General features: G+C 51.1%; 1 protein-coding gene across 3 annotated transcripts in view; it reads left to right on the top strand.

Annotated features, from left to right (window-relative positions):
* HSPA12A (heat shock protein family A (Hsp70) member 12A) overlaps positions 1-17814 on the top strand; it is a 149325-nt gene that overhangs the window by 124901 nt on the left and 6610 nt on the right. For all 3 annotated transcript variants that reach the window (XM_081267960.1, XM_081267961.1, XM_081267962.1), the window contains 5 exons: positions 2367-2553; positions 4675-4779; positions 6790-6906; positions 14173-14344; positions 17637-17723. In XM_081267960.1, the coding sequence (XP_081124086.1) occupies positions 2367-2553; positions 4675-4779; positions 6790-6906; positions 14173-14344; positions 17637-17723 (668 nt within the window). The remainder of the gene's footprint in view (positions 1-2366; positions 2554-4674; positions 4780-6789; positions 6907-14172; positions 14345-17636; positions 17724-17814) is intronic.

Genomic DNA, 17814 nt, shown 5'->3' with positions numbered 1-17814 from the left:
CCCAGAGTAAGATTTTAGGTGTTTTTATGACTGCAGTGTAAAACACTAGCCTACTAGGTTTGGCTTATAATTCTCTTGACAACCAGATGTGGTTCAGCCTGAGGCCCCTGTCCTTATAAAAAACTCCAGAGGCCCTTGGGTGCCTGGGTGTCATCTCATTAGGAAATAATGAAAAGCCACTTCTACTAGACCACATAGCGCTCAGCGGCCCCTAGGATTCCATCTCTGGCAGGATCTGTGCTGCTTTCCCAGATGGAAAATAATGCCAATCAATGTTTGTCTGCTTCCAAATGTTATTTCCACAGGAGAGTCAGGCAGTGAAAATAGAAAAGAAAGAGTGAAAAAGCATTTTATTTGCCTGAAGGAGCACTGAGGACCATCACTGTGGCTCAGGCCTTTAGAGACGCACCTTTGTTATTGTAGAGTCCTTGGAGGAGGTTGGTTCTGCTCGAATTTTACCTCCGTCAGAACATATTAACATAACCATGATACAGACTGATAAAGGTAGGAATGAGGAATGTAATATTTTGCATTTAAATAGGAATGAAGGAATCAAAATTTGAAGGGAAAAGCTCACAGGGGTCATTACTGAAAATGTCACCTTTGATAGTAATGACAAGTCCATTTGTGAAAAGTGGCGTGTAGAGCTGCTGCTTGGCATGGGAATCATTCCTGTGTCTCCATGCAGTCACCTCGGGGACTTTGGCTCCTGGAGTGGAAGGCTGCATCCGGATGGAGCTTGGCTGGGAAACTGGCCAGGGATGGTTCCAGAGCCATCGGAGCAGCAAATCTTGACAGCAAATCTCGCCGGAGGTCGGCACTCCATCTGGGCCACCGTTGCCCTACTGATGCTCAGTGGTGCCGTGCAGGGAGCAGGTTTAAGCTCAGCCAGAGGGGTAGCCACCTCCCCAGGGGGACAGGGGAAGCGCCTCATTTCCCCTCTGTGCTGAGTCTCCACCTGAGGCTGCTCCCAGGTTCACGTGGAAGGGAGCAGCCTGGCTCCTGGCAGCCCTGGCTTCTCTGCAGTGAAGAGAGGAAGCCTGAGTCACCTGCCCCCTCCATCCCACTTCCCTGTCTCTCCGTTCTTTCTGGTGACAGAGGAAGGAAGCTTCCCTGGGGTTCAGCCTACCCCTGCCTTGCTCCACCACCTGAGTCTGTCTTCTGCCTTTCTTCTGGCTCCGCCTTAGTGGTGGCCCTTTCCCTCCTCCATGTTCCCATCCCATCTTGTCACCCTGGCTGTCACTGATCTGTGAGCTTCATTTCCTGCCAGTATCTCTCCCATGAACTCTGGGGTTTTATTCTCCACCCCTCCCTCCAGGAGTTCAACACCCCACCCTTCCCTCCAGCTCCCCTGGCCTGGCTCTCAGCTCTTGTCTGTGCCCTCTCCTCTGGGCTCCTGAGCTTGCGGGCTCTAGGGTGCCCGGGCTCCTGCTCACGACCATTCCCAGTTGGCTCACTTCTCCCTCTGGGCAGGCTTGGCACTCCTCTGCCCCGACCTCTCTCTTCCTGTGGCTTCCAGGCCAGGCCTCACTCCGTGTCTGCCCGCTGGCTGTCTGTCTGCCCTCTTTAGTTCAGTTTGCCCTCGTGAACAGCAGCTCTGATTCTTTCACACCCTGATCTAAGACCTTTGGTGGCTCCCCATTATTCATGGATTTTCCTAAGTCCTTAGGGTCCTCCCCAGCCGGGGCCAACCACTTTCCCAGTCTCATTTCTCGCTTTTCCAGTTACGCAGTCGCTCTTCTCATTTACACACGTTGCCCACTCCTGACCTGTTCACCGCCAGCAGCCAGGACGGTCCTTCTTCCCTTTGAGATCCAATCTTCCTTAGCTTCTCCCGTCCCCCTGAGTCCTGCACACTTTCCTGGCCACATGGCCATATGGGCACTTGTACCTTCTCTGACCCCCTCAGACCACTTCCCTGGTCCCCTCATTTCCATCTAAGAGGGCTGGCATTTATATATTTTTTTCAAAGAGGATTCAGGCCAACCGGATGCTGTTGAGTGCTTACAGATTAACCCCCAACCCCTGCAAAATCCAAAACAAATTACCTACCTACCTGACTGAGTTATTTGAAGGCAGAACATAAATTTTCTGTCCCTGTGTCACCAGCACGTGGCACAGAGTAGCTCCTCAATAAGTACTGAATTAGAGGGTAAAGTTAGAACGTGTTATTGAGCAGGAACGTGGAAATTGTCCCTTCCCCTTCTAACTGAAATCGTGTCTCTGGCCACTGGCCAGGCACCTGGACCAGAGTGTACCTACACCTTCACATCTATGACAGCTATGCATACAGTGGGTGCTTACTCAGTGCTGCCTGAACTGGGATTTTCAAAGGCCTCATAACCTCTGCCTTTCCTTGGTGGCAGGCGATGGGAGGGAGGCGATCCTGGGGTGTCCAACCAGAAGACCCCGACCACCATCTTGTTGACCCCTGAGAGGAAGTTCCACAGCTTTGGATACGCTGCCAGGGACTTCTACCATGACCTGGATCCCACTGAGGCCAAGCAGTGGCTGTATCTGGAGAAGTTCAAGATGAAGCTGCACACCACAGGGGTGAGAGAGTTCTCCTCAGGAGCCAGCCCTGGGGGGCGGGATGTGCCCCAGCCCAGGGGCCCTCAGGTTTCTCCACAACAGAAATTCAGGCCCATTTACCTTGAATACATGACACTTTTTGTGGGACACAGAGTGCTTTCTGGTGTCCATGTGGGCAGAGAGACATTCAGAATATTGAACTACTCATTTGTCTTGGAAACTGGTCAGTCAGAGGGGACCCTGGCTGTAGGTTGGGTACAGGATGCTGGGCCCCCCTTCTGTCCCAGGAGTTCCTCCTTCAGTTGTTGGATTGTTGGGAGATCAGGAGCTCCTCTGTGCACAGGGAGCAGCACAGGGAGCACCTCAGAGGGCACCTCAGGGGCTAAGAACATCTGGGGGTTCAAGGCAGTGGTTATTAACTAATCAGTTTGGAAGAAACAACCAGTAACAGCTGACACATCAAGCCCCTGCGTGGGGAAGGAGGAGCTCAGGACACCAACACCCAATAACAGGAGGCTCACATGCCAGGCTGTGGCCTCACTTCTATTCCCAGAAAGCCAGTTCGGTAAAGGACATTGGAGCTCGAAGCTTCATAGGAAGCTGGAGTTGTTTTCAATTTGAGCATTTTCATCCCATAAACTCTCTTCTGCAACTCCCCAGGACTTGGAGATGCAGAGAGTGATAAGGTTTGAGACCCCAGACCCCAGGTCCAGGCAGCCTGAGTTTAACTGCTGCCTCTCATACCTTCAAGACATTTAATACAAGTTACTTAACCTGCCTGTGCCTCATTCAACTTCATCTGTAAAATGGAGACGATGACAGCACCTTCTGTGCTCATGGGGGAATTGTAAGGATTAAAGGAATGAAGATGCAGAAAGCTCTCAGAACCAGGCCCAGGACACGGTAGGGCCGAGTCCAGGGCTCCTCCCATTAGCACCACTTTCCTTTGTCAGCCAGCAAACCTTTGCAGCTGACAAAACAAACGTCAATGGGAGACTCAGCAGCCAGCACCCTGCCTTCCAAGGTTCTGTGAGCATCGTACCTAGGCTCTCCATCTGATGCAGATGGACTCTGGCCGGAAGTGACTCCTCTCATCTCTCCTGATGGGATTTGATGCTGAATGTCAGGGACTGTACAGCCGGAGTCAGTGCACTGTTGACTTCAAGTTCATTTTTTTTTTTTTTAATTCAGAGCTGTGGCTTCCTGGTGCTCCCTGACCTTCCTGAGCCTGGGGGCCAAAGGCTGGGTTATCTTTGCTAAGCACCAGGAGAGGGAGGTGGCAGGTGGGACAAGAACGTGCAGATATCAACACCAGGCTGGTTTTGTACCCGCTGCTGCTTCTCTCTCCAAAGGCAGAGCATAGTCACCCAGCCTACTTCAATCCAGAGTCCCCGGATTGTTTCCTGGCATTAATGAGCCTATTGGTCCGGGGCTTCCTCCTGGTTTTTGCTCCACTCTCTGCTCACCCTCCGCCCCACAGCCCCACAGCCCCACAGATGCTTTTCTCATCATTTTTAAAATAACCTCTGTCCACCTGGCATCTGGGCTCCACGGAGCAGTCTCCATCCAAGGACTGTGTGCAGCAGCTGCTTTGGTTTCTGGCAGAGAACTGCAGGCAGCCATATTGCGCTCCCAGTGGATTAGACAGGGCAGACCTTAAAATAGGAGCTCTTCTATTTTGGTAGCTTGGTTGGCAGCTAATCAGGGAGTGAGAGCTTCATGTCTGTTTAGAGTCATGCGTGGCAGTGAGTTGACATGAATTAGGCCTCCACTAGGGGCCTCTGAGGGTGACCATGTGTGACCACATATGGAAATAGTATGTAAATCACACCAGGCTTGGTGTCTGCTGCCCATTTTCTCTTCCCAGCCTCTACTATTGCCCTGAAACCCCCAGATGGTCGAGAGAGAAAGAGGGAGGGAGGGACGTTGGGGTCTATAGGGAACAACCGGAGCCTCTTACACAGTAAAGGGACAGTGCTGCCAGGCCCCTTTGGGGGACCACACCATCCTAGTCTACCTTGTCAATTGGGGGAACACATATATGGCTCACCAGGATTGTCCAGATCTCCAAGCATCAGTTCCCAAAAGTCAGAGGTGTATCTCTCCTTTGTCTTATTGTTTCATCCTTTCCCCCCCCACCAGGACCTCACCATGGATACAGACCTGACAGCAGCAAATGGCAAGAAAGTCAAAGCCCTTGAAATCTTCGCTTACGCCCTGCAGTACTTTAAGGAGCAGGCGCTGAAGGTAGGGTGGCGGTTGATGCCTGTCAGAGCATGTTAGTCTCCATCTCCAGGTTGATGCACCTGCCAACGAGGAAGAGGCACAGCCTGGAGGGAGAGGCTCTGGATTCAGAACAGCAGGGTGCAGCCTCTGACGTTAGGGAGGGGACTGGCATGTCTGACCAGAATGAACTCTGGTAGAATGAATCTGCCGAAATCACTTCCACCAAGCAGTCTGGTTACGAATCCTGCTGTCATGAGAGCAGCTGGTGGAGGAGCCTGACATAATAAGATCCTCCATGTTGGTGCCTTTGCTTTGCTTTTTTTTTTTTTTTTATGGGAGAGGGCGGCAGTGCTGGGAATTGAACCCAGGGCTTTGTGCATGCTAGGCAAGCTCTCATCACTGAGCCACACCCCCAGCCTGCCTGCCTTTGCTGTCCACGCTCTCCCCAGCCACTGTGGAGCAAAGGGCTCCCCTCAGCCTCCCAGACAGCCCAGGGAAGCCCATCCCCTCATGTTCTGAGCCCTTTTCCTGTGCAAAGAGTTTAAATTGGCCTGCGTGGTAATTGGTCCAACACATCAGCCGGCTCCCCTGCTTTTCAAAGCCCCATGAGGACTTGCAAAGAAACAAAATGTAACCATAAAAAATGGCTGTTTTATGTTGACCAAGGGCAGGGGTGTTTTAAAAATCATGTTTACTGAATGTACTTAATACTACTAGTCAGTACACTTAAAAATGGTTAAGATGGTAAATATTATGGCACATATATTCTTACCACAATTTTTTAAATTAGGACTTTTCAGTACACAGAAAAAAAAAATGTTTACTGATCAAAGAGGAAGTGAGTTCAGTGAGAGAGTGGATCAGACCGGGGATAACTATTTGAAACAATAGAGAATATCAGACACCGTCAGGAAAAGTAATTTCTTTCTTTCTTTCTTTCTTTTCGTTTTTTAAACCAGCCTGTTAATCTTGTGTCCCCAGAGCTAACTTTGATATAGAAGTGCCTTAGTGTGTGTTTAGGTTTGATCTCAGATTGGTCTGGTAAATGCGGCAGTGGGAAGGGGAAGGAAGGATCTAGCATTGATCAGAGGCTGTCTTCAGGCCAGGCATTCCACAAAATTTTCTCAATTTTGCTGCGGGTTTGTTTTATTCTCCCCATTTTGCAGATGAGAATACGAGTCTGAGATCTCCGACAGTGACTTATCTCTGGTGGCCAGTGGAAAAACCTCTGATGCTTTGGCCATACCATTTATCCTCATGGGTCCCCCAATGCAAAATAATCTTAACTGAAGTAGAAGGCCACGTGGCCCTTAGTTAGGTCATGTCATTCACGCCCTTCCTGTTTGGACAGGAGAGCTCCCCTCATATGCTGGGCTTGCAGTAAGACAGATGACACCCTCAATGGAGGCTATCACCAGTACTGCTCCTGTGGGTCCAGCACTGTTCTAGACATGAGACGACATGTGACAATTTAGTTAAGACCTTGGCCTTTAGAGTCCAGGTAGACCTGGGTCTGGATCTAAATTTTGGCTCTGCCACTTTCTAGCTGTGCAGTGGTCACAGGAACTGAGCTTGTCCAAGTCTCAGCATTCCCATCCAGGAAAGGGGCCCAGTTAGTATCCCTTCCTATGCGGGTTCTTGCAGAGATAAGGCCCTCAAAGTGCTCAAAGGGACTGACACGTAGTAAGCCCTCAGAAAGTGCAGTTCTCCATCCTCCAACAACCCCTAAGTATTATTATCCCCCTTGTATAGACACGAGAACTGAGGCCTGGGAGGTTGTCATTTGTCCAATGTCCAAAGACTAAGAAGTGACCAAAGGGATTTCCCTCTGACCACCTCCCTCATTTCTGAGTGACATTCAGTGAGCTCTCTTCTTGCTGAATATTCAAAAAACCAGACTCCTGTCCCACTGACCCTGGAAAGTTGCAGGGGCTAGATTCCTGGGAAGTCCCTGGTGGGAGCTGGATTCTCAATGAAGCCTCTGGACCCACACTGCCACCTAACCCATGGCATGTGTCTCCTTGACTGTAGGAGCTGAGTGACCAGGCGGGTTCGGAATTTGAGAACTCGGATGTCAGATGGGTCATCACGGTGCCTGCCATCTGGAAACAGCCGGCCAAGCAGTTCATGAGACAAGCTGCTTACCAGGTGAGGGCGGAGGCCGGGCAGGTGGGACGGCAGCAGAAGGACCCAGGATGCCCATGGTGGTGACGGTAGCCCTGCTCAGGTATCACCCAGTATTCACAGGCCTCCAAGGGGACAGAGAGGAGGCTATGGGAAGGGACTTGAAGGGTCCCGGGGCCTGGGACAACTCTCTACATCCTGAGAGTCAGTTTTCTGAGTCTTCAACCTCAGGCCCAGCTGGGACCCATCACCAAGGCAGTAGATGTCCCTGAGCCTCCATCACACCTCTTAGGAGACATCCTGACCACATTTCACAGGGGGATATTCTGATGTGGTTTGAGGCCACGTGTACGAGCCTTTCTATACAAAACCCCCACAGAGTCTGAGCATAGTGAAGCGGCTGTGGAGCCCTAGTGTGGCACCCTGGGTTGGACACTCAGGGGCCTACTCCTCGCAGCATCCAGAACATCCTTGCCAACCGTCAAGGGTGGGGAGCACCCCTCCCGCAGCGCTCCCCTTTCACGGCTGCTTCCTCCGCTCTTCCCTTCCTTTGGGAATCTGGCTCCCTGTATGGATCTGCCAAAAATAGATTTGTTTTCATAGGCATGAGAGAAAAGGGTGGAGGTTCCAGAAAAAGGCCATTTCTTTAAGATGGAAAGGGGGAAGGAGCCATCTAGCTGTTCACAAAAGCCCTCACCAAAGATGGGGCAGTGGGACACGGCCGTTGTGAAGATGCCGCCCGGTGCTCAGAGCTTTCCTCGGGAAGGAGATCCAGGATTCAGGGCTTTGACTCACATTTCCCAGGCCACAGGAAAACTTGAGCAACAAGTTTGTGACCTGATAAAGGGTCAAATTGTATTTTTAGCCTGAATAAGAAAAAAAGAGGTGCAGTTCCTGGTCAGTTCACCAGGGCAGGTCATCCTAGGATGACCTCTCTGAATGGGTGAGGTCCTACCCTGGAGAGCCTGAGGAGGAAACCAGGCCCCGGGAGGGCTTTGGAATAAAAATGGTCCCTCAGAAAGGAAAGGGCCAGCAGCTCCCGTCGGGGACAGCTGTCCAGCCTTGTGAATTTGCTTTCTGAAGCCCAGAGGCACCCTGTAGGCAGGGCTTGGCTTTTCCATACTGGGGGACATTTTCTGGGCCAGTATTCTTGCCGTTTAGGCTTTAACCCTTGATGATTTTGCTTTGATACTTGTGTGCAGTTTACGGTGGCCCAGTGGATTTAAAGGTGGCAGAGATCGTTCTTGCCAAATCATTAGTTTATTCATTAGACACACCCACAGGCCTCTGTGTGCCCGGACTGTGGCAGGCCCTGGGTTCATCTCCTGCCTAGGCAGGTCCCTGTGCACAGGTGGCTCGTGGCGGAGCAGTGTGGGGCTACAGGGGGTGCATTAGGGGCATGGTTGTTTTGTGGCCTTTTAGGTGGTCTCTTCAGCTTGTCTTCTGGAGAGTTGCGGGGCAGAAACAAGTCAGGCTTGCTACATCGCTCCATGCTGTACCACCCCGCCATTGTTATAGAGATAAAAAAGACACTATACCTATACCGTGAGAGTGAATTCTAATGGGTCAGCTTGACTAGGCCAGTGAAATGCTCAGCTATCTGGCTAAAATTTATTCTGGGGGTTCCTGGGAGGATGTTTTAAATGAATTCGACATTTAAATGGCTAGACTGAATAGAGCAGATGACCCTCCCTTGCGTGGCTGGGTGTCCTCTAACCCACTGAAGGAATGAGTAGGGCAGAGGACTGACGCTCCACTGAGTGGGAAAAAAAGCCTCCTGCATGTGTTTGAGCTGGGACACTGGGTTTTTTCCCTGCCTGTGGACTGAAACTGAAATGTGGCTCTTCCTGGGCCTCCAGCCTGTGGCCTCTGGATATAGGATCTACGCCATTTGGATCCCCTGGGGCTCCAGCTTGCTGACTGCAGATCTTGGGACTTGTCAGACTATAACTGTGAGCCAAATCCTTCCAATCAGTCTCTTTGTATGTATCTCTACATCCTCCTGGTTCTGTCTCTCTGGAGAACCTGGCTAATACAGCACCTGAACAAAACCCGTAGTCCTCAGCCCAGCGACTACTGAGCATGTTCAAAGGGCGTCCATCTGCCCACAGAGCATCCCACCAGACTGACTTCATGCATGAGAACCTGAAGAATGAGGTAGGATGGGTGGGCTGTCAGGGCAGCTGGGGGACTAGGCACCTCCACTCTGCTTGGGTGGGCAATGTGGAGACCCTTCCAAGGCTTATGGAGGCTTCCCAGGTACAAGTTCATGGCACAGTCACATAGGGCTGGGCTTCACCCTCCCACCTGCCAGGTGCAGGGGAAAGAGGGGCGGAGTAGACCTGGGATTGCCCTCTGCTCACTATCCTCTGGTTTGGATAGTGAGTCACATCTTTGCCCATGAAGCCTGCAGAGCCATGCATGCGGGTATATTTCATCTATGGGACTCCCCAGACTTGTCTGGTCTCAGTGCTTCTTGAATAAATGAGTCAAACCTCAATCTTTTATAATTCACAGACTCAGGATATGTATAGACTTTTTGAGAGCATTGGTGACAAGATGGTAGTGGAAAGAACAGCTGATCCCCCTTCCAAGGCCTTTGGGAAAGATCTGGAACCAGGAGAGAGTTCTACTGGACTGATCTAGATTTTTCTAAAGGCATCTTGCCTAAAATGTCTAACTGTAGTAGGTTCCAGAAACCTGTTAAATAAATGAAGTTCCCATATGTACGATGATCTCATCTAACATGGAGACACAGCTTGTATTTGCCTCCTAGTCTGAACAAGCTGCAGTGAGAAACAGTCCTACCAGGGGACAGAAGTGTGTCACACCCAGCAGTGGTGCAGCTGTAGCCCTCTTGAGCCTGATGACAAGCCCGTAGAGCACTTACCAGTTCTGGCCATTTTTCTCAGCTATGGACACAGTCTCTTGGCGGATCTTCCTGGCAGATTGCAGAGGAGGAGGGCTGTCGAACTGAGCAGTCGGGGTAAACACCCACTTCCGCGGGCTCCCCAGGGCCTTCCCCTGCTGAGTGGAGCTCGTGATCACAAAGCGAGGCTCTGAAAAGCTACTATGAGGAGGCTGCTCTTGCTGGCCCAGATTCCCAGAGGAGTCAGTGGGGGTAGCAGGTAGCACGGCTCCTGGTTCAGGCACTTTGTAGAATTCCCAGGTTGCGCCTGTGGAACGTGTGTGTTCAGCAGAGGTAAGGGTCAGAAAAGTGCAGAAGAGAGGCTGGCTAGAGGGCTGGTCGATTCATTGCCTTTTCAGCTGCCTCCTGAGCACCTACTATGTGCTACAGGGCGAGGAGACCTGACCGATGCCCTTAGAAAAGGCACTGTCTGTGTAGGTGGAGACAGAATCTGTGAAGTGTGCAGCCAGGGCCCCTGTGGAGGGACACCTCACAGTGGACGAGGAGCAGTGTGGTACCAGTTCCAAAGGCAGAATCAGTGAATAGCATGTTCTGCTCCAGCTGACCTGGCCTGATCTCAGGCAAACAGAGCCACACGTCTCCAGAGGGCTGCAGCAGTGAGTGGCTGCAAGAAACAAAAGTTTTCAGAGTCTGGCCCGTTCCCTCCTGTTCTTGGAATCTTAAGTGAGTCTGGGACTCCTCCTGGGGAGATGGAATTTGTGCAGAACCAGCTGCCTGCCCCACCCCCACCCTGCAGCTCTTCTCTGTGGCACTGCAGGAGTTTGTTGGTGGGAACAAGGTCCCTCTGCTGGGAAGTGTGACAAAGCCGGTGCTCGCTTTGTCTGGTCACCCAGACACTGAACAGCCCCTTTCTGACCTTGCTGCTTGCTCCCCTCTGGAGTTGGCTCCTCTTTACCCTTTCTCTGTATCTTCTCCCAGATGCAGTGAGGAACCCCTGTAAGGAAATGTGTCACAACTATTGCCACGGAAGCCAGGCCAGACCAGCTGAGGAGGGACAGGACAGATGAAAGGTGTCCCCTGCAGGTCCATGCAGTGCTGTTTGGGGCAGACTGGGGTTAGCTTGGTATCTCTTTTTGATATTAGGATATGGGAGCGTCCCAACTGCCCTGCTGGGTTGTCACCTGCACACCCAGACTCCCTCCTGTTGTGTCATTTCACTGGAGGCACTTCTTGCCTCTGGACTTCTTGATTTGATTTTCCATGGAAAGATTTTCCCATCTAAGTCAGAGTTCCTGCTTAGAATCTCAGGAACAGGACAGGCAGAGGAACCGGGAGTTCACATGTAGCTCCTTCTCCCCTCCTGTCCCCTTCTGTCACAGCGCAGGCCCTTGTCTCTCTAGGTTGATATCCCAGACAGACTAACAGTAATGTGGCCTTGGAGTCAGCAGGGTCTTTGCCTGTGTCCTTTAACACTGAGTCTCTGGGCTGCACTGTGGGGCTCTGTCCCCACAGTCCTCACTGCCCCCGCTGCCTAGTTTATTTTCTCGTCTCAACTTAGCAAGAGACTGTGATCCATGCAGGCCCAGCTGTTCCTTGGCAGCCAATCTTCCCTATTCCCCGTCCGTGCTGGGAAGCTGGCCTCCTGCTCTTCCAGGAGGCCCTTGATGCACCAGATGCAAGAATGGAAACTTCAAGGCATGAGCTGTCCCTTAGAAGGGTTCCTTCTGGTCTTATTTTGGATTTCTTCTTCTGGGACCCTTGAGACTCAAGAGTTCGAGGTTTCTTGGTGGCACTGCACATGTGTGACCCACACCCTGTTTCCTTGGGCCCCTTAACTGTCAACCATCTTTGTGCTGAAAGGATGTCTAATGTGACCCTGGGAGAAGGTGAAGCTGGGGAATGGAAACTTTTAATTGCTTCAACAAGCAATGGAAAAATCTCTTCATGCCTCAGTCAGTAGCCTGTGGACCAGTGTCACGTAAGAGTGGCCCTGGCCTCTTCTATCACTGGACCAGGCTGATGGGCCTCCGTCTGCCTATGTGGGTCCTGAGCAGCAGGGGTGGAGGCTCCCTGTGGATGGTGTAGGACGTAGGTGTGGCTCCCATCTGGTTTTGTAAAGCCTGTCTTCCAGAAGGGGCTCTGCCACTTGTGAGACATTTGATATTTACAGAGTGATTTTCTGTCACCAACATGCGGTAATACCTCCTTAGGACACCATAGCCGACATTTCCTTGTGGGTGTAGTTGTAATGGAGAACTTCTGACAGCCCATTCAGGCAGTGAGTCATCTGATACTGTCCCATAGTCATTGGTGAAACACGGTGCCTCAGAAACATCGAGGAGGGAGTGTGAGAGGCACGGGAGAGTTTTGTCACATACCAGGGCTGGCTGGGGACCTGTAACTAGAGGCACTAAGAGCAGGAGAGCCAGTAGCAATTTAAAGAGCCTCATCTGCAGGTCTCATGTTATGGGTTGAGCCTGGAATGCCCCAAAGCTCAGGTGTGGAATCCTGGGTCCCAAGACAGTGATGTCCAGAGGTGGGGATTCTGGGAAGTGATTGGATGATGACCTCATTTGGTGGACTAATAATTTGAATGGACTACTGGGTGCTGGTGGAAACTGTAGGCAGGAGGAGCATGGGTCACTGGGAAGGTGTCCTTGAAGACTGTATCATGTCCCTGGCCTCGTCTTCCCACCTCTGCTGCTGGGCTGCCATGAGCTAACAGCTTCCCTCCACCACACCCTTCTGCCATACTGTTCATCCCCACCTCAGACTCAATGCAACAGAGCTGGCTGACCATGGACTAAAACCTCTGGAACCAAGATAAATCTTTCCTCCTTTAAGTTGTTCTTGTTTATTTTTTTATCACAACAAAATGCGGATTAATATCACTCAAGACCCCAGCCTGTGCTGGTGCCACCATTTAAGGGTTGGACACCTTCCAGCAGGACCGTGCTGCTTTAACACTGAAAGTCTCATGTCCCAGGAAATCCCTTTGTTCTGGGCACTCTGGGACAGCTGGTGCCCCTACTGCTCTGGGCCTTGGTCTTTGTACGTTAAGTGAAGGAGGTGGACAAAGTCTCCGAAGGCCTGTCACATTTCTGATGTTCTACCTGAATCTGCTTGTTCCTTGTTCTTGATGGACCCTCCTCAGCCCCTCCAACCATGGCTCTAGGCCACTCCTCCTGAGGAGAGGTTTTCGTGCAGGCACGACATTAGGACAACTTCCATGCCTGGTCCATGGGAAGAATCCACTAAACCTTGAGGGTCTGGTGTAGAAGAGGATTGCAGGAAGGGGCTTCCTCCCAAGTGGATGTAGCATGAGGGCAGGTGTCCTGGGAAACATCAACAAAGCAGCACAGTGGTAATGGGAACCATGTGTGCTCTGTCCTTCCTGTTGGTGGCCAAGGAAACCCCGTGCACCTGAACAGCCTCCACTGTGGACCTCCTGCTCCAGCTCAGGGCCGTAGGAGGTGGCAGGGATCTGGTTACAGGCCCAGGCCCATTTCTCTGAGCACCTTCAGGAAGGTGGTCCTGGGGCTTCATGGCTGGCCCTTCTTAGGGCCTGGAAGGGGCTTGACTGGGACAGGTCACGTGTCACAGAACTGAAGCATTTCTGCCTCCTGGAGGCCAGGATCCCAAATGCAGATGGAGACCACAGATGAGAACTTGGGGACCAAATTTTTACGACTATATTTGATATGTATATGTAATATAAACTATGAAAAGGATAAAGGCTTTGATAAGATACTTGCCGATGACTTCCCATATTTAGAAAATGAGGGACTCCTTGGGGTTCCAGGAGGGGCTTCCTCATCCAGGAGTGACTGCTTATACATTTCCCCAAGCAGGCAAATGGTAGGGCCTCCCAGTGCTCCACAGAGAGCAGATCAGATCCTGTACAAGTCAGATGCTCACCTAGCTGAGGTCTACAAGGTGGGGTCTGCTGTATTGCCCACTGTAACCAGGGAACAGATCACCTGCCTCTGACCTGGGATGATTTTCAAAGTTTGGAGACTTTTGTAACTCTGTCCTTCCGACTTGGTGTAGAACCCCATCTGCACCCTACAGCCCAGAGTCACCCCGCCTCCTCCCTGGTACTTCTCAATTCTGGGCCAATCAAGGCCCAAGTGCAAGAGGTCCTGTGGCCAGAGCCTTGTGTTTCTTGAGGGTGCTTGTACAATTTCTTTAGCCACCCTGAAGTGTTTGGGGCTCAGTATGCCAAAGTCTGCGTGGGACTGTCCCAAACATGCAGAGCGTGAGTGTCCCTTCCTTGGGAGTGTCAGACCAAGGAAACAGCAACAAAGCAGCACAGTGGTGACAGGAACCATGTGTGCTCTGTCCCTCCTGTGGGCCGCATGGTATCTCTGAGCCAGCCTGTTCAGGGAGCCCCGGTCCCAGCCTCAGCTTCTGTCTTGCAGGCAGGCCTGGCCTCTCCTGAGAACTCGGAGCAGCTCATCATTGCCTTGGAGCCTGAGGCTGCCTCCATCTACTGCCGGAAGCTGCGTCTGCACCAGATGATTGAGCTGAGCGGCAAGGTGGCGGTCAATGGGTACAGCGCCAGTGACACAGTAGGAGCGGGGTTTGCACAGGGTACCTCTGCTCTCTCTCTCCCTCCCTCCCCCTGCCCCCAGGTGTTTCTCTACCTCTGATGATGTTAGAGGCATTTAATGCCATAAGGAAGGATCAAGATACCTTAGGAGGAGGCTGGCTTTAAGCCTCTTTGTGTCAGTCTCCCTTCCTGGCCTCTTGGAGGACTAAGCAATGGTCACCTGGCATATCACCCATAAGTGCCTGGAGGGGCTTCGTCAAGAACATGAAGGTACCAGAGAGTTGTTCATCAAACCCGGGCCTCATGCTCTCTAGGCAAACTCTCTACCACGGAGCTACACCCCCAAGCCTCAGCTTTCTAGCCCTGGATCTCTCTTGCCTACTAGCTGATTCTCCCTCTAATCCCAGTTTCCTATTATTATTTCCTCCGTTAAGACTGTCCATTTATTTCTGACTCACTCAGTGGGGCTGCTTTCTGGGTGATGAGCTCATTGTGTGTTTTAGCGGAGGTTAGAATACAGATGGAGTGGGCTGACCTCCTGACCAGGGGATGCTCACTTAGCTGTGGGAAGAACACCCACTAGGGGAGGCTCAGGGTGAGTATTTGGAGGAAGTTTCCTTTTTAATAGTTACTTTTCAACTAGTTAGTTACCTGTGTGCAAGTGGGTCACAATCTTGGTCCCCAGAACTGTTTTCCCTCGTGTCCAGGGCTCTGTGGGCCTCTCAGGGCTTCAGCGTTTGCAGACAGACTGGGTCAGGGACAAAGCACCACATGAGCATGGGTGCCAATGGGTCCTGGGCTCCATAGTTGTAGGCTCTCCTTTATTCCCAGATGAGGACCAGGAAGCCTGCGTCTGTGTCCCAAGGCCCTGGCCTCTGCTGACTCTGAGAAGATACACATTCCTGCCCCTGCATATGGGGGTCTTTTCCAAGCTGCTCCTCTTCCTCTTCACAGGGGCAACTGCCCTGGGGGGTCACCTCTTTGCATTTGAATCCCTGAAGTTAGGAGTCTATAAACCTCAGCCAGGAGGCAGTAGTAGGTTTGTTTGTCACCAGGCTGCTGCCACAGCCTGCTAGGGCTGTGTGATAGTGCCTTAGAGCTGATTTCCCCAGAAATAATGAAACAGGCTTCCCTTTAAATCCTAGGCCTGGATTACCCCCTAGTCATGCTGTAGCTCCCCAGGGGAAGTCGAGGCTGGCCTTACAGCTCACTAGGTCAAACACGGTAGCACTGACATACTTGGGACAACATGTACATGTTTAGGTTTCCTTCTTTATTGTTTTCATTGGAAAAAGGGGGAAAGACTGAGCTTATAGCTTACATGTAAATTCTCAGTTGTTCATGAAAAGAAATTCATGTCAGGATCAGCTAATTCTGGAATAGCTCTTCTTATGTCCCCTGTGAATAGAACACATTTTGGGGAGAATCTGATTTTTGATCATGGCATTCCCAAAGAGCTCAGTTTTGTGTTTCTTCTTCTTTAACAAATCACATCTCCCCCACAGGGCTCTGTGTCTGTGTCCTGTGGCTTGTGGAATGTGCTGCTGTCTCTGTGTGCTCAGAGGGCTTTCTAAATTTTGAAATCCTCAAATTATTGGACACCACATTTCCGAGGGGCCCTAAGGCAGGGGATCTGGTGTCAGCCTTACTTTACAACTGGGAAGCCTCTCCCAGAAGGAGGGGGTGCTGCAGCAGATCACTTAATCAGGATGCCCGAGGTGCTAGGAGGCTCCCTTATGGATGGGGTCCAGTTAGGCCCCGAGGAGTAGAGCTGGCACGCAGCTCCCTGAGTGCAAGGTTTGCCATTGGTGCTATTTTATTGTAAGGATGAGATCAATAAAGGACACCGTTGTCTCCCCCCACCACCTCCCCCCCCCCCGCCCACACACACAATAGTGGGCTTAATCTGCCTGAAAGAAATAGGATAATTTTTTGAGAGCTCAGTACGTGTTCTGTTCGCCTCACTTGGCTGTTTTCATGAAGGCCATCATATGTGTCATCTAGACTGTCTCAGACAGCAGATGCCCACTGCAAGGTCTGCAACAGAGGTTCATCCCAAGGAAACAGGAAAGAAGCCCTGAGTTTGGGAGCCCTCCTGAGAAACGTCCCACTCCAATCTAATCTAACCTAGCACTTGGAGTCAGCCGAGCTGACGGGGCATCTGAAGTTCTGATCCCCAGAGAAACTGTTTTGCAAACACTGTACTCCTTGCAGAAAGAGGATTGCGGGCCAAGGGTGCTGTATTGGGTAACCAGCAACCAAGGGCAATCCAAAGTCGGCAGCACCAGCTCAGGAACTAAAAAAATCCCAACAACAACATGGTGGTGGGGATGGGTGGCAGAGCCTTCTTCCTGGTCTAACTTAATCATGGTAGTTGTCATTTGATGAGCACCAGGTTTCATAGTAGGTGCTTTGCCTTCAATATCACCTACTATATGCCAACAAGGAACTGAGGCCAACTATGAACATTCCCACTTTATGGATGAGGAAATGAAGCTCAGAGGAGTTAAGTGATTTGCCCCAACTCCCACCTTGGCTGTGTCCTTTCACAGTGTCTTTCTCATTTCTAACATCTCATTGTTCTAGTTAATCAAATGTCCCTGTAAATCATGAGTGTGACAGGGTCTGTGGGTTCATTTTGAGCTGCAAGACAAGAGTTGCAAATTCCTTCACTTCGCCTGACCTGGTTTCCTCATCTGAACATAGGACAGTGGTTTGTACCCTATCTTTCTCATGTCCCAGCACCCAAGCCACAGCAGGGCCTGTGGACTCAAGCAGAGGTTGTCCCCAGGATTCTTGAGCAAGTGCCAGGCCAGGCAGAGTTCAGATGCCACCTTGTGGCTGAAGCGCCACCTTGTGGCTGAAGAGCACACTGTCAGGAAAGGGCTCAATCCATTTATCTGGGATCCAGATGCCATACCCCACTTTCCTTTGTATCGGACAAAGTTCCTTGATGTGAAGTTGTTTAACTGAGCTCACTGCTCATTTCCAGGGCTTCCTCCTTGGGGAAGTAAAGCTGGGACATTGATTTTATTAACCCATTCCCCAAAAAATGTCACCAGAGGAAGGGAAAGTCATCAGGGTGAGCTTTCAGCTAGGCACAGGCCAAAGCTGGCCAGGAGATGAAGAGATGAAGGCTGGTGTGAAGAACCACCTTCTCTTGGAAGAACTGGCTTTGTGATTCCGAATGCTGTTTATTAATTGTTTTGATCACCTATAAGTAGACGTGCCATTCCTGAGCCTCCTCCTGCTGTTATCTCTGCCAACTGCAGATGACTGTCTGCATTTTCATGCTTCCTTACCCATCGTCTTTTTCTTTCTATTGGCTGCTAGCTAAGGAACACGTACGGCGTAATCGTCAGAGTCGGACCTTTTTGGTGGAGAATGTCATAGGAGAAATCTGGTCAGAGCTGGAGGAAGGTAGTATTCTCGAATATCCTTTGCCCTTGCTAAATTTTATGTATTTATTATTTTTTTTGTGTGTGTGTGCTGCTGTTTTTGCACTCCCATT

Source organism: Spermophilus citellus, assembly GCF_964194105.1.
Source record: "Spermophilus citellus genome assembly, chromosome: 15".
NCBI lineage: Eukaryota > Metazoa > Chordata > Mammalia > Rodentia > Sciuridae > Spermophilus > Spermophilus citellus.
This window is presented reverse-complemented; position numbering and strand designations above follow the sequence as displayed.